Below are 22,783 nucleotides of genomic sequence, written 5' to 3'. Positions count from 1 at the left end.
TGAGTCAATTTTGTTTTTCCCTTATTCTTTCATGGGATGTGGGCATTGCTGATGTTTGTTGCCCATCCCTAATTGCCCTTGAACTGAATGGCTTTCACAGGGGCATTTAAGAGTCAACCACATTGCTGTGGGTGTGGAGTCACATGTGGGCCAGGCTGGATAAGGAGAGCAGATTTCCTTCTCAAGACGATATTAGTAAACCAGATGGGGTTTTACCACAATTGATGGTATAGATGATGAGCTTTATATTCCAGATTAATTAACTTAATTTAAATTCCACCCGCTGCTATGGTGTGATTTGAACCAGTATCCCCACAGCATTAGCCTGGGCCTCTGGATTATTCGTCCAGTGATAATACCACTACACTTCCATCTCCCCCGTTTACCAAATATAGAAGGAGAAATCCTGGACACCAGAGCTAGAGGGAGATAAAAAGGGCTCTAAGAAAGGTCCAACACACAGTTGTCCAGGTTCACAGAAAAAAGAAGATAGGAGAGAAAAGAGATAGAAGCAAGAAGTCAGATCAGACTAGAACTACTGGGGAAGACCATAAGACATAGGAGCAGAAATTAGGCCATTCGGCCCATCGAGTCTGCTCCGCCATTCAATCACGAGGAACTGCTTAGGTGTCCAAGCTGCTCCGGAAAGCAATGGCCCAATGTGACTCAAGCCATTGCCTGGTTGTTAAGTATTGCTTTATTACTCAATAAATCCTCTTCATTTGTTACACTGAAACTACTGCCTGCCAACTTGTTGTCTTGGCAAGAACCCGAATAAAGGTTCATGTAATTTTCAGAACTTTAAAAGGCATAAGTTTACAGATTGTGGTTGAATGCAATTCTGCTGCGGCAGATGGTCTACATGAGATGGACTCATTGGTGCCCAGTTTGAAGCTAAATTTGTTCTGAATCTATTCTATTTAGCAGAGTGGTAATACCACACAACAAAATCGAGGATATACTCAGTGTGAAGATGGGGCTTTGTGCAGTGGGCACTCTTACCAATACTGTCATGGGCAGATGCATCACCGACAGGTAGACTGGTGAGGTATGAGGCTAAGTAGGATCTTTCCCTCATGTTGATTACCTTACAACCAGCCTCAAGCCCAGATACGTCCTTCAGGACATATCCGGCTTGGTCAGTAGTGATTCTATCAAGCTACTCTTGGTAATGGACATTGAAGTCCCCATCTAGAGTACATTCTGTGCCTTTGCTACCCTCTTTCAAGTGGTGTGAAATATGAAGAAGCACTGATCCATCAGCTGAGGGAGGGTAGTAATTGGTAATCAGCAGGCGGTTTCATTGCCCATGTTTGACTTGATACCGTGAGGCTTCAATGAGTCCAGAATCAATCTTCAGGGCACCCAGGACCACACCTCTCAACTCTATATCCATGCACCAGCATCTCTGGTGAGACTGTCCTGCTGGCAGGACTGGACATAGTGATAAATGCGTCTGGGACATTGGTTAAAAGGTATGATTTGATGAGTATGATTATGTCAGACTGTTGCTCGACTAGTCTTTGGGACAGCTCTCCTAATTTTGGCACAAGTCACCAGGTGTTAGTGGGGACAACTATGCAGGGTTGAGTGGGTTGAGTGTGCATTGGTTGTGTCCAGTGCCAAGATCAACACCAAGTAGTCTGTAGTAACTTGGCACAACTGAACGGCTTGTTGGGCCATTTCAGAGAGCAGCTAAGAATTAGATATATTGCTGTGGGCCTGGGGTCACATACAGGCCAGACGGAGTAATAATGGTAGATTTCCTTCCCTAATCAGACTTTTTTTTGACAATCCAGTAGCTTTATGGGCACCATTGCTGTTGCTAGCTTTTTAAATATCAAATTTATTTAATTACTAAATTTAAATTCCCCAGCTCCCATGGTGAGATTACTAGTCCAATAACATAAACACAATGTTACCTTATCCATGCACAATCATCAGAAAATGGAGGAATGAACTTCTAAAAGGTTCGAAGTGGATGGCAGCTTTGATGATACAACCTATAATCACTACTGCTGGCTTTTGTACCTCAGACTAGCAGCTATTTGTACTTGTTATTATACCTCTTATATGAAAAGGATTGACACACATAGGTCTTCTTCATTTGAATGTAAGAACTCAAAAGCAAATTAATAATGATGATTACCAATGCTCAGTTTACATCCAAGAAAGAAATCAATGTTTGCATTGATTTTTGTAGCTAATAAGTCCATTAGGAATCATGGGCTGTTATATAAAATATATCTTTTTTTTTCCCAACATTAATCTTGCCTTGCTAAGGTCAGTGTAGCCAAGGCTGCTTCCCCTCTTTGTGTTACCTTTTGAATTGATCATGGTAAAATTCTGATTTGCAGGTGACCATCTCGTTGCCTTCTGCAGCTTGACCTTCACGGCTACGAACTCCACCAAAAACATACAGCTCCAGGCCAACACCACATGCTACTGCACCAAACCTAAAAAGTAAAATGTCAAATTACAGGCTGCCATTTTAATTTAATGTACCTAGACAACATTTAAAATGCAAATGTCAACAGCCAGTCAGTCATACATTAAGCTTCCTGAATCATACGAAGTACAACAATTGCAATTTGTCTGGTTAAAGCCAGTTTCTTGGTGTAATTATTTCAGTTAAGATTCTCCATCACCATAGATATTTATTGTGTAAACAAACCAACAAGACCAATACTTTCACTGCAAACAAGACTGAAATGCATTTCTCATTATCCTCAAAAAAGGATTTTTCAATTCCTCATATTCCCTTTCTTTGCTTCTCATAGAAAACAACTTTGCAAATTAAACATCATTTAAAAAATTTACATTTCATTGGTATAAAGCAATTTTCTTGGTTAGAGACACATCCTGTCTTATCACAGATTAAACTGAAAAAACTGAATAAACTCAGTTCCAGCTTAGCCATGTTAACAAAAAAGGGCACAGTACAGAAAATGGTCAGCATTTATTATAGATTGTATTAAAATCTCCTGTGGCACTTCGATAGATTACTATGTGTCTTATTATAGATTGTCCTGAGGGTTACCATTGACCAGAAATTGAACTGGACTAGCCATATACATACTGTAGCTACAAGAGCAGGTCAGAGGTTTGGAATCCTGCAGCAAGTAACTCACCTCCTGACTACCCAAAGCCTGCCCAACATCTACAAGGCACCAGGCAGGTGTGTGATGAAATACTCTGCACTTGCCTAGATGAGCGCAGCTCCAACAACATTGAAGAAGCTCGAGACTATCTAAGACAAAGCAGTCCACTTGATTGGCACCATATTCACATTCACTCCCCCCGCCACCGACAAATAGTGGCAGCAGTGTGCACCATCTACAAGGTGCACTGCAGAAACTCACCAAGACTCCTTAGGCAGCACCTTACAAACCCACGACTGCTACCATCTAGAAGGGCAAGGACAGCAGATTCATGGGAACACCATGGAAGTTCCCCTTCAAGTCACTCACCATCCTTACTTGGAAATATATTGCTGTTCCTTCACTGTTGCTGGGTCAAAATCCTGGAACTCCCTCCCTAACAGCACTGTGGGTGTATCTACACGACACGGAGTGCAGAGGTTCAAGAAGGCAGCACACCACCACCTTCTCGGGGCATTTAGGGATTGCCAATAAATGCTGGCCTAGCCAGCGACACCCACATTCCGTTAATGCATTTTTTAAAAAAGCTGAGGCTCCATCACTAATCCTTGAGGCACTCCACTAGTCACAACCTGCCAACTTGAAAATGTCCTGTTTACTCCTACTGTCTGCTTCCTGTCCATTAACAAACCCTCAATCCATGCTAATATATCACTTCCAACTCCATGAGCCCTAATCTTGCATATTAACCTTTAATGTGGCAGATTATTGACTGCCTTTTTTGGGAATCCAAGTATGCTACACCTACTGGTTTCCTTTTATCTATCTTACCAGTTACATACTCAAAAAAACAATTTCCCTTTTATAAAACCGTGTTGACTTTCTGATCAGATTGATGCAGCGAGATAAATGGACTTTTTTTCCTGGTGTTGGTTGAGGGAGTACGTTGGCCAGAATGCCAGAGTGATCATCCTGCTTTTCAGATAGTGCAATACTATCTACCTGAGCATTCAAACAAGGCCTCCCTTTAACATCTCCTCGGAAAGGTGGAATGTCATACAATGCAGCACTCTTGTTGGAGTGTTGACATAAATTGTGTCCTCAAATCCTCAAGTGGAGATTCAACCCATGACATTTTGATTCTGGGCTGTGCTGCCACTGAGCCATGCAAATACTTAGTGAAGTATTAACTGAGGTGACGTTGGCATCCACATCAGTGTTTTCCTTCCTCCTTATCAAATAAAATTACCCATGAAATAGTAAGCAGGCGTGATGGTAAATCTAAAGACTTATATGATGCACAAAGTGTGTGTAGATAGCAAGAGACGTAACAAGTGAAGTGTGAAAACTGGCAAGGCCCTGGAATCTGTTGCAACAGTTGTTTCCAATGAAGAGTCACCCCTCTAATAACTATCGGCGCTCCCAGAAATGCTAGTACATCCACCACGCATGGGTAATAATTACTGCCAGAGAGAAAACAAACTATAGTTAAGGTTTTGAATTAAGTCAGTGTCTTTCTGTTTGTGCCATCTAATTAACAATGTGTACAGTTTTGGTCTCCTTACCCAGGGAAGGATATGCTTGCCATGGGGAGGTGGTGCAGTGGGGTTTGGCAAACAGGTTCCTGGGATGGCAGGATTGTCATGTGCTGGGAGATTGAGGGGGCTGGGCCTTTATTCTCTGGAGGAGTGGGGGTGGTCTCATTGAAACATACAAAATTCTTACAGGGTTCGACATTAATAGAAGATTGGCTAGCTAACAGGAAGTAGAGTGTTGGCATAAATGGATCTTTTTCTGGTTGGCAGGATGTAACGATTGACGTGCCACAGGGATCAGTGCTGGGGTCTCAACTTTTTCCAAATCATTTATATAAATTGTATGAAGGGACCGAAGGAATGGTTGCTAAATTTGTTGATGACACAAAGATAGGTAGGAAAGTAAATTGTAAAGAGGACATAACGAGGCTACAAAGGGATATAGATAGGTTAAGTGAGTGGGCAAAGATCTGGCTAATGGAGTATAATGTGGGCAAATGTGAAATTGTCCATTTTGGCAGGAAGAATAAAAAAAATACATATTATCTAAATGGTGAGAGATTGCAGAGCTCTGAGATTAAGAGGGACCTGGATGTCCTAGTGTCTGAATCACAAAAGGCTAGTATACAGGTATGGTAAGTAATTAGGAAAGCTAATAGAATGTTGTTTATTGCGAAGGGAATTGATTGCAAAATTAGGGACGTTATACTTCAGTTGTGGTCTCATCAGTGCCATGTACATCTGGAGTACACAGTACTGGTCTCCTTATTTAAGGAAAGATGTAAATGCTTTAGATACAGTTCAGAGAAGGTGTTTAGACTAATACCAGGAATAGGCAGGTTGTCTTATGAGGAAAGGTTGGACAGGTTAAGATTGTATCCACTGGAGTTTAGAAGAGTAAGAGGCAACTTGATTGAAACCTTTAAGATCCTGAGGGGTCTTTATGGGGTGACTGTGGAGAGGACGTTTCCTCTTGTGAGAGAATCTAGAACTAGGGGTTTAAAAATGGCGTGGGGGGGTTGCTCATTTGGGACGGAGGATTGGGGGGGGATTGCTTCTCTTGGAGGATTGAGTGCCTTTGGAACTCTCTTCCTCAAGGGGCGGTGGACGCAGAGTCTTTGAATATTTTTAAGGTAGAGCTAGATAGACTCTTGATTAACAAGGGGGTGAAGGGTTGTCAGGGGTAGGCGGGAATCTGGGGTTGGGATTACAATCAGATCGGCCAAGATCTTGTTGCATGGCAGAGCATGCTCAAGGGGCCAACTGACCTTATCCTGCTCCTAATTCATGTGTTCGTACACTCGTAGGCACTGGACATGGCAAGTCAGAATTTGGATTCTGTTGCCCATCCCTTATCTCCAAATGGTGGAGGTGGATGGGAGTGTGATGCTCTTCCTAGCCCACAGGCAACGCTGGAAAGGCACTTACCTGCTGAATCCGCAAGTTTTTGCTATCCTATAGCTGCCGAATTGCCTAAGTCATGAAAAACAGCCCACAGCTGTTAAAATCTAGAAAACTGTTAAAATTTGAGACATGCAGACTCATTAGCGTATTTAAATGTTTAACTGCATCTCAATAGCAAGTACATGGTCCATCCCTCAGTCTACCTCCATGAAAACCTGGGTGTTTGAGATGGGCTGAGATGTGGTTCAGATATAATCATTTTAACCTACATTCATGCCCGTCATGCAGTGTCGGGTGGGGGGTGGGGGGGGGGGGGGGGGGGGTTAAAATTTCCCCCATGTGTTCAGCCACTACACTCCAGTTCTCTGGATCGCCCTGCCGCATTTCTCTACTTTTCCCATTTCCCAATCTTAACTTTTGACTATACTTTTCATCCCCTACCAAAACGTTATTTCTTTCCTTCAAGATAGCAGCATTATGGTAATGCAAGTTGTCATTATCTCTCAGATCTGCTAGGAAGCCACCATTTTCACTGCCTCCGGAATGCTTTACATAAAATCGCGATGCGTGGGCAGCAACTCGTGCTATGGGTATTAAGTGTAGAAATTCACAGGACTTGTCATTGGATGATATGTCACATCAAATCACTTACTCTATAATCTTTTGGAATTTGTTTTAGTCCCTACACTTGATGACATTACCTGAATGCCACTGTAAGTAGTTGTTTTTGATCATTGAAAGCTTCTGTCTTAAAATAATTGGAGTTACCTAGTAACACAAATGGATTAAAATGGCACATTGGTTCTTTAAAGAGCAAATTGAATTGTTCAAAAATACAATAATTCAAATTAAGTAACTTTGAATTATGTAACTAAAAAGGACCAGCGTTTGCAGTACCAGACCCAAATTCAGGTACTTAATTCAGTGACAAAATAAAATTGTGTTTAAATTGTTTAGAACTGACGGGCTTAATGACCATTTCTTGGCCTATGCAATTTAATGCTCTACTGAAAGCATGAAATGTTACAGCTGCAATCACTGCTTTTTTCTCTGTCGTGCACACTCACAAGGACTTTAACAGCCTTCAACATGAACTTAAAAAAAAAACAAATTTTGCTGCAAATTACTTACTGACTCATGTGGAATTCACAATCATGTTATTCCAATGAAACAACTTCAGCATGATTGGGACTAAAGCCATTACGTGCCGCAACAAAAAACAGAGGACCTAATCACTTTAACATGCTCAATTTGTTTGTGATGGAAAAGCAGACAATTATTAGGGCACATCAAATATTTATTTTAAAAATCAATTTTCTCTCAAAGTGTTAAAAAAGTTGCATTGAATACAACTATGCAGTACTAGAACTTAAGCATGTTCAAATTTCTGATTTAAACAGTGAAGATTACATCATTATGGGAAGAGTTTTGAAGGGGAATTACTGAGTGAAATTTACATTAACAAAGGAGAATTCCTATTATGTGCTAATCACAAGCTGTTCAATCAGGTAACTTGGTTCATTTCTATTGTTGAACTCAGTAACTGCCCCCCCCCCCCCCCCACAACCAGTTTCCTCCAATGAGATTTTACTGATTGCTTAAACAAATATTTGCCACCTTAAAAACTATCAAGGAAAACAGGCAGGGCATTAAATCGTTAACTCACAGCAATGTTGATATTTAAAAACAGGGTGTTAATGGCGAAACTCCCTCCTTCGCAGAGCTGTTGTTGTGTCAGTATGAAGTTTTCAGGAAGACTCAGTTCCTGGCAATCCCAGGTGCTGCCTCTTCCAAAATACACTAGCAGTGCCAAACTGTACACAAGGGACACTACAGCAGAATCTATAACACAATGTTGTTCAACTCTGCAACACAATCATCACTTTAGTGTCACCAATTCTTATTTTAAAATTCCACCAGAAGCAGTTAGCAAAGGATTAATACAATTGCATCATATATTGTGCTCTGCTCTATTCAGTAATCAGTAATTGAAAGTCAATTCACCAGTGGTGGTTGCAGTGTTGTTTTCATTTGCTTCACATTAATAGTGAGCAAAATGCATTTGAACTGATCAAATTTCCCCACATGAAGTTAGCCAAGATGGCTTTTGGAAAAAAAACCATTATGGCTTCTTCCATAAAAAAAAATCAAATCATTTAAGCAGATAATCGCTTATTAAAACATAAATCCATGCACAGCTGCCATTTTAATACATTACTTACAGAAAAAGCTGATTACACACTAACCTTTTTTCTTTCAATGGGCAGATTGCAGTCCACTGCTGGGTCTTGGGATCATAGCACTCAACAGATTCAAACAATTTTCCATATGAGCCACCACCCATTGCATAAATCTTTTTCTTCATTGCTGCATAGCAGCCAATCTATTAGAAAACAGATGAAAATGTGGAAAATCCAACCTTTCAATAGCTATCCTCAATTTAAAAACAATTAAATTGTTTTTTATTGTAAATAAAATTTGTAAATAAACAGGCGAAACCATCAAAGCTGCAGCATCCAACCTACAGCAAGCCTCACTGAAGCTCTTTGAGACGGCTTACAAGAAGATGGCATCTGAGCGGGAGAGTTCAGGCAGCACAGACAGTGGAGAAAGGGGAGACAAGAAGGAGGAGAAGCAATAAAATGCCTCAAAGTAACTGTTTAATTAACTAGGAGGGAGATAACAAGCTTTTAAAGAAATTTAAATAAAGATTTAAAGAAATCCGTGAACAAGTCCTGAAATGTTAAAATTGATTAGTGAATTGGCTGAATTTTTCCAACGTTGACAAGGTGTGCAGGATATTTACATATCAGAAAATTTGAACATTTAAATGTGCACTTTGCTTTTGCGCCACCTTTCAGTTTTCATCCTTATCCCATATTCTGAAGGTGTTCATTTTTACAGTTTCACGAGCATCAGAAGCATCCAGATACTTCGTCCAAATATGAGCCTTGACAATGAATGTTGGTAAGTGATTCAATACTGGCCCAGACTTAGCGCTGGTAATGACAGTGAAACTATCAGCATGTGTCATCAATGCTGCACTGAAACTGACTCCATGAAAGAGTTCTCACGTGTGCAGAAAAACTCAGATATCCAGTAGGTGCTGTCAGTGATCGTATGTTTTGGGGTGGTTTGTTGTTGAAGCACCACCAAACTCCAATCAATGGGAAATCAATTGAATTGATAAATTCCACTCATGGGCTGTTAGTCTTACTGTAAAAGCCTGGTTTGCTGTGTGTGAATAGTTCAATGTGTAATGAGTTTCTGCATCTAACATTGCTTTCCAGTACTGCGAAGAAAGCTGTCCACAAAGATCTAGTCATCTCTGTAATGTGTTTTTTTAACTTTTCAGTTGGCAGTTTAAATCTGGTTTGCTGACATCACTGCCGTTACATGCTAATGAATCATCTTGTCAGCCCCATTGCTTTGCCGCTGACTACAAAGTCTGTGCCAATGTGTCAGAGCTAAAACCAACCTGGTTTCACCTGGTCTGTATAGGTGCTCTTCCAACAGACATTAGTGAAGAGTGATGAGCAATGGGAACCATTGCTATTTTTCCCCCCAATCCAAAATTGTGAATGCTAATTGCAGCCCTCCAATCACAAACTTGGTTGATGTAAGAATATTGGTGTTTTTACACTACTATTTTGTTTTTAAACAGTTAAAACAAAAGTAATGTAGACAGAATTGGTTTAAATTATGTTGTCATAAAGCCTGTCTTTGCCTTTAATGATGCTGACAACATTAAGGAAGTATGAGTTTCAGAACCAAATATATTGTACCGTAAAAGTAAGCTCATATAGCAATATAACCTAGGTGGAGAAATACTGAGCTTAATCAATTAAGATTGAAACATACAAAGGCTTTTAAAACAAACAAAGGCTTTTCATCACAACAGGAGGCGGTAGAAAGGCAATATAAATGCCGCAATAAATGCTGCTATGAGAACGTGCATCAAAGGTTGTTTTCAATGAGCTATGGCTCGGGGAAAACAATCATGGAAATTAACTGGTGTGGACAGGCATGGGGCCTCTCATCGCAATCGATTCAAACAACTAAATGATGAGAAATCATCATCATTAAGAGTTTCAGATAACAAGGAAAACAAAAACAAAGAGTTACCACGTTTTTACTCAGACAGAAATAGAGATCTCTCAGTACTTTCAAGATCCTATGGTGTGAATAGGCCTGTAGAAATCACAGTCCTCATTATATCCACAAACGGGAGTTTTGGATGGAGGACTGGTGTGCATTATTCTGCATGATTGGTTAGGGGTTTAAGGTTAATATTTTGTCAATAATAAATTAAGTGCATTATCATACATACTAGCGTCCCTGTTTAATGGGTAAAGGGCTTATCTATCAGTTGAAGTCAGTTAAGAGCACAGAGTAAAATTGAACTTGGAACATTCCCAAGTCACTAACTAAAGTCAGTTGGCCAAAATGTACCTCAAATTTATATTGTTTTCACACCAACTGGGTTGTAATAGGATGGTCAATTCTGTATTTAACCATCCTTAGCAAATGTCATCAATCTCGAGCTAGTTGTATTGCAAGAACAGGTAACTTAGCGTCAGCAGATGGAAATCATACTGCTGATCCTATAATGTGCTCCGATTACAAATGAACCTCTGACTATGCTTGCTTTCACGCAACCACGAAGCTGACTAACTTTGAAATGCTGGTTGAAATTCAAGTTTTGAAGGGAGCCTGTTTTCCTATTTTTATACATTTTATTATTTACATATATAGTAATACACCAGACAAAGTTCTATATTTTTTGCAGAGGGAGAACAGTACCCAGTAACGCGGTTAAAATATAAGCAATTACTTGTTATAACTTCACTTAATTCAATGGATGAGATTCACTGATCTTGGAACTGAGCATTTTACAAGTACATACAAAATTTCAATTACCATTGCACTGTGACTGCACAAGTCAGCATGTTGTAACAAAGATATTAGCAGTTCTCTCCAAATAGCAAACTTAATAATCCTCACCTTACGAACCATAGTCATATTAGGTTGTTTAGTCCATGTCTTAGTGTGAATATCATAGGCCTCCATTGATAGTAGCTCCTTTTCCCCATCTTCACCACCCAGAATGTAAAGAACTCCATCTATTGCCACAATTCCAAAATTGTGTCTTGCCTGAAAATACATATTTATGTTTAAAACTGAATAATCAATTTTAGCCCTACTATTTAGGAGGAAGGCCAGGATAAAGAATAACATTTCCAGAACTGTACAACAAACCAAAATATGCTTAACTTTGAAAAATGCCCACTTCTTTGCTGGACATTTTACGATATTAAAAATGCTATTTAAATGCAACTCGTTCTAGAACAAAAATCCAAATATTAAAATGATAAACATTTTGAAATTATTTTTAATGGTTTGAATGGTGAGGTAATAAGCATTTCTAAGACGAACAGGCAGCTTGCAGATTAAGCACGATTGCAGATCAAACTGCTGCTCACATCACACCAGATCTCAAGTGAGTGATGTAGGAGTAGGAATCAATAGAGGACGTTGACAATGGACGGCAATGGCCCATGTTCTTTGAATGTGAGTTTGGAGGACCACTCCTTTTCTTTCTGACTCTACATTCATATGGGCAGATGGTAGATGGGGAGATGGTGGCATGGTGGTAAGGTTGCTGGACTAGTAACCCAGATGCCCAGGTTAATCCTCTGGGGGCAGAGGCTCAAATCCCACCACGGCGACTGGTGGAAATTAAATTCAACTAATAAATTTGGAGCTAAGAAGCAGAAAGGGGCGCAAAACATTAGTGGGAATTGTATAAAGGCTTCCAAACAGTAGTGGTAAGGTAGGGGACAGCATTAAACAGGAAATTAGAGATGCATGTAACAAGGGTGCTACAGTAATCATAGGTGACTTTAATCTAAATATAGACTGGGCAAATTAGCAATAATACTGTGGCGGATGAATTCCTGGAGTGTGTACGAGATGGTTTTTTAGATCAGTACATCGAGGAGCCAACTAGGAACAGGCTATCCTAGATTTGGTATTGTGCAATGAGAAGGGGTTAATTAATAATCGTGTTGTGCGGGATCTTTTAAGGAGCAGTGACTATAGGAGGTGAGTTACTCGCTGCAGGATTCCTAGCCTCTGACCTGCTCTTGTAGCCACAGTATTTATATGGCTAGTCCAGTTCAGTTTCTGGTCAATGGTAACCCTCCAAGATGTTGCTAGTGGGGAATTCAGCGATGGTAATGCCATTGAATGTCATGGGTCGATGGTTAGAATTCTTCATTAGGATGGGAAGTGAAGTAGTCCGATCCAAAACTAAGGTCCTGAATCTAAACAAAGAAAACTACGAACGTAGCCGTGAGTTGGCTAAAATAGATCAGGGATCTTCATTAAAAGGCATGATGGTGGATAGGCATGGCTAATATTTAAGGAATGAATGTATGCATTGCAACAGTTATACATTCTTTTCTGGCACAAAAACAAAACAGGAAAAATGGCCCAACCATGGCTAACAAAATAAATGAAAAATAGTATTAGATCCAAAGAGGAGCCATATAAAGTTGTTAGAAAAAGTAGCAAGCCTCAGGATAGGGAGGAGTTTAGAATTCAACAAGACCAAGAGATTGATTAAGAGGGGGAAAATAGGGGACTGTGGAAGCTTCTATAAATATGTAAAAAGAAAAAGATTAGTGAAGACTTAAGAGTCCGAAACGGGAGAATTTATAATAGGGGACAAGGAAACGGCAGAACAATTAAAAACTACATTAGCTCTGTCTTCAAGAAGCAAGGCACAAATAACTTCCCAGAAATGCGAGGGAACCAAGGGTCTAGTGAGGAGGAGGAATTGATGGAAATTAGTATTACTAAAAAAAAGTGCTAGAGAAATTAATGGAACTTAAAGCCGATAAATCCCAAGGGGTGATAAATTTTTTTATTCGTTCATGGGATGTGGGCTTCACTGGCTAGGCCAGCATTTATTGCACATCCCTAATTGCCCTTGAGAAGATGGTGGTGAGCTGCCTTCTTGAACTGCTGCAGACCATGTGGTGTAGGTACACCCACAGTGCTGTTAGGGAGGCAGTTCCAGGATTTTGATCTAGTGAAAGTGACGGAACGGCGATATATTTCCATATTCAGGACGGTGAGCGGCTTGGAGGGGAACTTCCAATTGGTGGTGTTCCCATGTATATACTGCCCTTGTCCTTCGAGATGGTAGTGGTCGTGAGTTTGGAACGTACTGTCTAGAGCCTTGGTGAGTTTCTACAGTCCATCTTGTAGATGGTACACACTGCTGCTACTGTGCATCGGCGGTGCATGGAGTGAACGTTTGTGGATGGGGTGTCAATCAAGCAGGCTGCTTTGTCCTAGATGGTGTTAAGCTTCTTGAGTGTTGTTGAAGCTGCACATATCTGAGCAAAAGGAGAGTATTCCCATCACACTACTGACTTGTGCCTTATAGATTGTGGACAGGCTTTGGGGAGTCAGGAGGTGAGTTACTCGCTGCAGGATTCCTAGCCTCTGACCTGCTCTTGTAGCCACAGTATTTATATGGCTAGTCCAGTTCAGTTTCTGGTCAATGGTAACCCTCCAAGATGTTGCTAGTGGGGAATTCAGCGATGGTAATGCCATTGAATGTCATGGGTCGATGGTTAGGTTCTCTCTTGTTGGAGATGGTCATTGCCTGACACTTGTATGGCACGAATGTTACTTGCCACATGTCAGCCCAAGCCTTGCTACGTTTGAACATGAACTGCTTCAGCATCCGAGAGTCACGAATGGTGCTGAACATCATCAAACATCCCCACTTCTGACCTTATGATGGAAGGAAGGTCATGATGAAGCAGCTGAAGATGGTTGGTCCTAGGACACTACCCTGAGGAACTCCTGCAGTGATGTCCTGGAGCTGAGATGACGGAGCTCCAACAACCACAACCATCTTCCTTTGTGCTAGGTATGACTCCAACCAGCAGAGAGCTTTCCCCAATTCCCATTGACTCCAGTTTTCCTATGGCTCCTTGATGCCACACTCCGTCAAATGCGGCCTTGATGTCACTCTCACTTCAACTCTGGAGTTCAGCTTTTTTGTCTATGTTTGAACCAAGATTGTAATGAGGTCAGGAACTGAGTGGCCCAGGCAAAACCCAAACCGAGCATTAGTGAGCAGGTTATTGCTAAGCAAGTGCCGCTTGATAGCACTGTCGATGACCCCTTCCATTACTTTACTGATGATCGAGAGTAGACTGATGGGGTGGTAATTGGCCGGATTGGATTTGTCCTGCTTTCTGTGTACAGGACTTAACTGGGCAATTTTCCACATTGCTGGGTAGATGCCAGTGTTGTAGCTATACTAGAACAGCTTGGCTAGGGGTGCAGCAAGTTCTGGAGCGCAAGTCTTCAATGCCATTGCCGGAATATTGTCAGGGTCCACAGCCTTTGCAGTATCCAGTGCCTTCAGCCATTTCTTGATATCAAGTGAAGTAAATTGAATTGGCTGAAGATTGGCATCCGTGATGCTGGTGCCCTCTGGAGGTGGCTGAGATGGATCATTCACTTGGCATTTCTGGCTTAAGATTGTAGCAAATGCTTCAGCCTTAACTTTTGCACTATGTGCTGGACTCTCCAGCACATCATTGAGGATGGGGATATTTGTGAAGCCTCCTCCTCCAATGAGTTGTTTAATTGTCCACCACCATTCATGGCTAGATGTGGCAGGTCTGCAAAGCTTAGATCTGATCCGTTGGTTGTAGAATTACTTAGCTCTGTCTATCACTTGTTACTTATGCTGTTGGCATACAATTAGTCCTGTGCTGTAGCTTCACCAAGCTGACACCTTTTTTAAAAAAAGGATTGCCTGGTGCTGTTCCTGGCATGACCTCCTGCACTGTTCATTGAGCCAGGGTTGATCCCTTGGCTTAGTGGTAGTGGTGGAGTGGAGTATATGCTGGGCCATGAGGTTACAGATTGTGGTCGAGTACAATTCTACTGTTGCCGATTGCCCACAGCGCCTCATGGTTGCCCAGTCTTGAGTTGCTAGATCTGTTCAAAATCTATCACTTTTAGCATGGTGGTAGAGCAACCATGGGTATCCTCAATATGAAGTCGAGACTTCATCTCCACAAGGACTGTGTGGTGGTCACTCCTACCGATAGTGTCATGGACAGATGCATCTGCAGCAGACAGGTTGGTGAGGATGAGGTCAAGTATGTTCTTCCCTCTTGTTGGTTCCCTCACCACCTGCTGCAGACCCAGTCTAGCAGCTCAGAAGAGTCATATGGACTCAAAACGTTAACTCTGTTTCTCTCTCCACAGATGATGTCAGACCTTCTGAATTTTTCCAGCATTTTCTATTTTATTTCAGATTTCCAGCATCCGCAGTATTTTGCTTTTATATATGGCAGCTACGTCCTTTAGGACTCAGCCAGCTCGGTCAGTAGTGCTGCCATTGAGCCACTCTTGGTGATGGACATTGAAGTCCCCCACCCAGAGTACATTCTGCACCCCTGCAATATTCATTGCTCCTCCGAGTCGATGTTAAGATTCCCAGGGCAACTCCCTCCCGGCTGTATACCAATATGTTGCCACCTCTGCTGGGTCTGTCCTGCTGGTGGGACAGGACATACCCAGGGACGGTGATGGTGGTGTCTGGGACATTATCTGTAAGGTAGGATTCTGAGAGTATGACTATGTCAGGCTGTTGCCTGACTAGTCTGTGAGAGAGCCGTCCCAATTGTGGCACAAGTTCCTAGATGTAGATTCTGGAACAGTCCAAGGAGACTGGAGGGTGGCAAATGTAACCCCACTATTTAAAAAAAGATGGAAGAAGAAAACATGGAATTACAGACCGGTTAGCCTAACAACAGTAGTAGGGAAAATGCTAGAGTCTAATATGAAGGATATGATAAGGACACTTAGAAAATATATCAATGGGATTAGACAAAGTCAACATGGATTTATGAAAGAGACATCATGTTTGACAAACCTACTGGAGTTTTTTTTGAGGACATAACTAGCAGGATAGATAAGGGAGAACCAGTAGATGTGATGTATTTGGATTTTCAGAGAGCTTTTGAAAAGTCCCACATAAGAGATAAGCGTGCAAATTTAAAGCACATGGAAATGGGGGTAATATATTGGCATGGATTAAGAATTGGTTAGCAGACAGGAAACAAAGTAGGAATAAATAGGTCTTTTTCAGAATGGCAGGCGGTGACTAGCGGAGTACTGCAGGGATCAGTGCTTGGGCCCCAGCTATCACAATATATATCAATGATTTGGATGAGGGAACAAAATGTAATATTTCCAAGTTTGCCGATGATACAAAACTTGGTGGGAATGTGAGTGGTGAGTAGGACATTAAGAGGCTTCAAGGCTATTTAGACAAGTTGGGTGAGTGGGCACATGCATGGCAGATGCAGTATAATGTGGATAAGTGTGAAGTTATTCACTTTGGTAGGAAAAACACAATGGCAGAGTATTATTTAAATAGTGATAGATTGGGAAATGTTGATGTACACCAATCACCGAAAGCAAGCGTGCAGGAGCAGTAAGCAGTTAAGAAGGCAAATGGTATGTTGGCCTTCATTGCAAGAGGACTTGAGTACAGGAGCAAGGATGTCTTACTGTAGCTGTACTGAGCCTTGGTGAGACCACGCCTGGAGTAGTGTGTGTAGTTTTGGTCTCCTTTCCCAAGAAAGGATATACATGCCATAGAGGGAGTGCAGTGAAGGTTTACCGGACTGATTCCTGGGTTGGCAGGATTGTCATACGAGGAGAGATTGGCTTGTATTCACTGGAGTTTAGAAGAATGAGAGGGGATCTCATTGAAACGTATAAAATTCTGACAGAGCTGGACAGACTGGATACAGGGATGATATTTCCTCTGGCTGGGTGTCTAGAACAAGGGGTCACAGTCTCAGGATACGGGGCAGGCCATTTAGGACTGAGATGAGGAGAAACCTCTTCACTCAGAGGGTGGTGAACCTGTGGAATTCTCTACCACAGAAGGCTGTGGAGGCCAAGTCACTAAATATATTTAAGAAAATAGATAGATTTCCAGACTCAAAGTGTCAAGGGGTATGGAGAGAGAGCGGGAGTATGGCTTTAAGATAGAGGATCAGCCATGATCATATTGAATGGCGAAGCAGACTTGAAGGGTCAAATGACCTACTCCTGCTCCTATTTTCTATGTTTCTGCAGAGTATTTTATATAAATTACCTTGTTGGTTGGGATCTAACACACATGCCCTTTATGGATAACCTATTCATGCAGTTCCTTTATGGATCGGCCATCAATCACATTTGGACCTGGCTTTCATGAGTGCAGCAAGTGCTGTCACAGCTGCCTCAGGGCAAGCTAATCTTGCAGTGGAGGCTTCAAACAGGAGTTAGGGATATGCAGGTGGAAAGGGCCTAATGCCCTTTTCTGGCCTGTACCAATATGACGGATGGAACACTCCTGATACATAATGAGGTTGTGCTCCCTTTCCACTACATTGGAGGCTTAGGAGGCATCATGCAGATGACTTTCTAGGCCACTGACTCCCTCTGTTGATGGTGTAGACAAATCTCAAATTGGAGACTGGAAAATTGTGTATTAACAAAGACCAACTTTTAAACTTTGTATACTGGGGCACTCAGTGATACTCACTGACTACAACTAGCAAAAGTACAGTATGTAAAAATTTTTGCATCTAGCCCAATGCAACCATTTCATTTCCTCTTCCCCTACCTTTGTGCTTTCTTTCACAATTACTGACAATTACGGGGGTGGGGGGGGATGGTTTGTTCCAAAAACCTTAAATTGTACACCCACTCACTCTGAACAACACTTAATTTCTTTCTAATTGTAAAGACCAATGTGCCTGTGGTAGCACCAATTCCACTCACCCTTTGTTCTGGGACAGTTTAGCATTTGAAATGAGTCTGGAGAAGACAAAAAGCATAGATGAGGGTTTCAGCAGCAGATTGGCTAAGGTCAGGCAAAGATTGGAGCTGGAAGTTGGCAATCTTTACAATGGAGAGGACAGGGGTTCGAAGGCCATGCTGAACAATCCTGCTTAACTTGAGTAGCGGAATGGAGGCTGCAGAGGTAATGGAGTTTGTGACTGTGGCGCTGTCCATGTTTTGAGTCTTCCTGATATTTACTTATCCAGATTGGCTGCCAGTCAAGCAGTCTGACAACACAGAGATAGTACAGAAGTTGAAACAGGTGGGGAGATGGAACTAGGTGTCATGGGCATAACATGTGGGAGTGACTCTATACCCATAGATAATATCAGCAAAGGGCAGCAATTATATAAGAAAGGGAAAAGGCTGTATGCGACTCAAGGTCAGAATACAGGACTGGGAATAGATGCGCTGGCTACACTGAGCATACAGCAAACCCACTGATCTGTACACAGGGGAGCTATTGGAGGAGGATGATGTGGCTGACGACATCAACAGCTGACAAAGTCAAAGGCTGCAGAGAGATCAAGGAAGACAATGAACTGTAATGCACCATAGTAACACAGAATATCCTTCTTTGGTTAGAAATGTTTTGCTGATATGCAGTGGGGGAATTGAAACCTGCTGGCTAAAAACAGTAACTGTTATATTCAAAATAAGACAGATGTCCAACACAGTAGATTTGCCAAATTTACTCCAGGGTCTTCTTTTTGTAAAAAAAAACTATTTTGCAAAGCTAGTACAGCTCAAGCACAATAACTTCTAATTACATTAATAAAATTATCAAGAAACCAACATCAAATGTAATTCAGTGAATCATGAGCTTGGACAACTTTAAAGAATACAGAATGCAGACACTTACCTCATTCATTGGAGGAATGGGACTCCAGCAGTTTGTATCGGAGTCATATTTCTCTCCTGAATTTAAAGTCGCTTTGTCTGAACCCTGGCCGCCCAGCACAAAGAGGAACCCCTCTACAGGGAAGGAGAGAAAACACATTTTTCAGGATTCTAACCCTCATTTTTTCGAAACAGAATTGTCACAGCATTGCCCCCACCCTTCTATAATGATTCTCTACCTGTCAGGGAGACTTGTAAATTGAACACTTCAAAACATAGGCACCTACAGAATGCTGCTCGCAATATTGCTTTGTCAACCAGCAGGAATGTATTGAAAGTAAGAAAATGACAAGGGGCTGTGGGGGAAAGAAGTGTGGAAATCTATATTAAAATATTTTTCAAAAAGATATTATATATGCCTCTGTGTAATGGATTTCATAGAGGTTATTATTTTCTTTTCTTTGAAGTACCTTTCCCTACTTTCAATGAAACCCCATCACAAATGGGAAGATTACTGAAATTGGCCAAAGCCACTCTTACAGAAAAAATATTGACCTGTTATGTTCAGTAACTCGGAGCGATTGTTGGTAAGAATACAACAGTAGTTTTGACAGCATGCATCAATGGTCCAGCCAACTTCTAGACAGTATAGTGGTTGCTTAGAGCTGCTAACAGTTTTATAAAGTGGTTTCAAGGAGTATTTGGTGAGTGTCAAATCAACTAATCCAAACCTTACACACTTGTAACATGTGTTATAAGGCAATCTCTGAAAGTGCTAAAGACGGAGTGTTTTCTTTTGGTTCATGGTAAGGAAAAACACTGCCTTTAAGTTATTGTAGTAGCTTCAAACAAGCAGATACAAATAAATACAGTTGGCTGTTGTACTCAAATGATGCATGTTACACCCAATACCACAGGAAGTTTAAGAGTCAGCCCATCATTAGCAACCATGATTCAATATACATTACAGTTTTTTTTTTACTTCTTAATGTTCTGCTTACTTAATTGTTTTAATCCAAAACCATGAAAAAGATCAGTGAATTTCAGGCATTTTGTGCATGCAATGTATTTTCATTGATGCTGCCTTCAGAAATTATATATAAAATAATTATGATAACAGGCAGGTCATTCATTAACAAATGTTTGTAAATGGCGCGTGCTGTATCAGCCGAGATGATGGTGTCTTACCTGCTGACAATATTCCATGGTTAATGCGTGGAATACTCATTGGGGCCAATTCTATCCAAAGTTGTCTATTACGGTCATATAATGGGCACATGCACCGCATCACAGCTGTAGGTTTCCGTGTACTAAAGAATAATGAAATACTGATCAATATATGAGATAGTTTTACCTTCAGAAATGTAGGGTGTTTTTTTTTAAACAGAAAAGCTTGTTAGGACATGGCATGCCTACCAGAAAGAATGGTGGAAGCAGAATGTATAATAACCTTTAATGGAGAAGTGGATGAAAACTTGAAAAATAAACATTTAGATGACAAGCATGGGACAGAAAAACAGGATAAAGTGCATAGCTCTTTCAGGGAGCAGCCACAGAATAATGAATCAAATGGCCTCTCTGTTGCTATAAGATTCTATAATTCTTCTGTTAACCATTTCAAACAATTCCACTGTACCCACTTATTAGTAATGCATCACTGAATAAAAATATTGATTTATTTTTCATTCCTATTCCCCCTTATGACTTTGCTCTAAGTAATACACTATTCCATGTCTGATAAGGCGGATGGGTAATTTTCTCCTTTACTTCTGTTTTGCTGCATGCTGGAACAGTTTGAATTGACACAATTTTCTCCCAAAGCTTACTTCAACTGAAAACTGACCACATAGTATTTTGCAGCCACAAGCCATGCCTAACCATCTGTGGTACACTGTAACGCACTGGGCCACTCGGACTGCAGCTTACCACAATTTATCATTTATAGCAATTACATTTCAACAAATGAAGTTATTTGCCAATTGCAAGACTTAGAGGAGGCGGGTGCGGGGGTGAAACAGGTTTGAGAATTACACGAATAAAACGGTTCATCTCTGCCACAATATGGACAGTTAATCTGAGCCTGCTGGACTGGACTCACCTCCTTTCTTCTCCACCCACTGTCACTATACATTCAGAATATCCTCTAGGTTTGAAGGTAGCCAGCTGAGCCTCGCCTTCTCTCTGGCTGAGGGGAATGTTGGTACACTCCTTGACAATTTCTCGTACCACAGGTTCATTCAGCATTTGCTCTCGCAGATAACTAGGATCCAGGCCATTTACCCAAACCACAGACATCACATCTTTCATGTGAACCTAAAATAATTACATTTTTCCATAATTAAATATCGGATGTGTAACATATTTGCAACTTTCCAATTTCTAATAATCAACCACACATTTTCCTGTTATTTCAATAAAAATAAAACAGATAATCATTTCATCATAAAACTTGTAATCATCAACTTTGAAGTTAACATTTCTAAATAAGTGTAGAGAGCAAATTTTGACTTGGGAACAACCACCAAATAATGTTACAACAAGAGAAAGGATTTTTCAAGAGTCTGGAAAAATGGAAAAAAAGTGAAAATATTTAGAATTTTTGGGAAGCAGCTGGCTGTCTAACACATACCTTGCTTAAATATTTCCAATGCAAACTACACCCACTACTGGGTTTCTATCTGACCAATATTCAGTACACCTCTTCCTATTGGGACATGTGACACATCCCGGAGGGTTTGGGTGCAGATTGGCAGAGATCAGCCTTAGGGATACCCGAAGGACGATGGTTTGCAGAATCATCTGGAGCCTGGTGAGAGTTAACCTGAACAGTGCCCTGGAGTACCTTGCACCTGCCTGCCACGAAGGGTTAACTTGGTTCCAATGTTTCCTTGCTAAATGTGTCATCTTGGAGCCACCTTGATCCCAAAGTGACCCGACCTATCCTGGTTCAAAGGGGTACTGTTGGTTATTAGACACCGAACAAGCACAGGTTTTAACCTTTCCAGGCGGTAGGCAAATACGAAGATCATTTGACAATACATCTACAATCAGAATAGAAATGTATTAATGATTTACTTCATGCTGAGTGTATTTAAATGCAGTTATCAGCCAAGAATAAAAATATCCTGAGCTGTCTAGCTCACCGATACTGTGCAGGCTCATTTATAAAGAAAGACCATTCGAGCAAGGTAACAAGCAGCTGTGGAAAGTTATACTCTAGCATGAGTCGCCACCTTCAGTACAGGAGAGGTAACAGCAGAAAACCAGTGATACAAAAATAACTACAGCATAAACTAGGCAATATCTGTTCAGATATCTTTGATGAGATCATCTGAGTGACTAGAAGTGAATTTTCAACCCAGGGATCAACATGCAGATCTGAAATTCATTGTTCATAGTTACAGTATAACTATGTCACTGAATCCCTTTAAGAGTCTAGACTGGATGAAAAGTAATTTCATGTACACAACATGGAAGTTTTACATTCGTGCTTGACTTTTGAATCAAAACCTACATGTACATGTAACTTTTGTAAAGACCTAAACCTGGGTGCTACAAAACATAATTAAGGAAATGACGGATCACCAACATTTTTACATTTTGAACAACTATGTCCTTTTTTAATACTCAGTATTAGAGTACAAAATTCAAACAGGTCATGTATTTTTGGTATCTAGTAATATTATAATGGTTAGAATTTTTTTAAATTGCTGATTATCTGTAGCACCATATCTGGTTACTTGAAGTAATCGTAGTTCAATTAACAACATGCACCTAATAAAACTATCAGCATAAGTTGTCAAAAACATTGTGCAATCATCTGTGAACATCCCCACTTCTAGCCTTATGATGGAAGGAATGTGATTGATGAAGCAGCAGATGATGGTTGGGCGAACCTTGAAACATAGAAAATAGACGCAGGAGTAGGTCATTCGGTTCTTCGAGCCTGTTCTGCCATTC

General features: G+C 40.9%; 1 protein-coding gene across 2 annotated transcripts in view; it reads right to left on the bottom strand.

Annotated features, from left to right (window-relative positions):
* Positions 1-22,783, bottom strand: part of gan (gigaxonin) — a 108,832-nt gene that overhangs the window by 55,374 nt on the left and 30,675 nt on the right. For both annotated transcript variants that reach the window (XM_078544548.1, XM_078544546.1), the window contains exons 4-9: positions 20,922-21,136; positions 20,012-20,133; positions 18,846-18,958; positions 11,045-11,194; positions 8,287-8,423; positions 2,322-2,456 (exon numbers count right to left, since the gene is read on the bottom strand). In XM_078544548.1, coding sequence (XP_078400674.1) covers positions 2,322-2,456; positions 8,287-8,423; positions 11,045-11,194; positions 18,846-18,958; positions 20,012-20,133; positions 20,922-21,136 — 872 coding nt within the window. The remainder of the gene's footprint in view (positions 1-2,321; positions 2,457-8,286; positions 8,424-11,044; positions 11,195-18,845; positions 18,959-20,011; positions 20,134-20,921; positions 21,137-22,783) is intronic.

The sequence above is a fragment of the Cetorhinus maximus genome, chromosome 6, assembly GCF_964194155.1.
Source record: "Cetorhinus maximus chromosome 6, sCetMax3.hap1.1, whole genome shotgun sequence".
In the NCBI taxonomy this organism is placed as follows: domain Eukaryota; kingdom Metazoa; phylum Chordata; class Chondrichthyes; order Lamniformes; family Cetorhinidae; genus Cetorhinus; species Cetorhinus maximus.
Note: the sequence above shows the minus strand (reverse complement) of the source record. Positions and strands in the feature narration are given on the sequence as shown.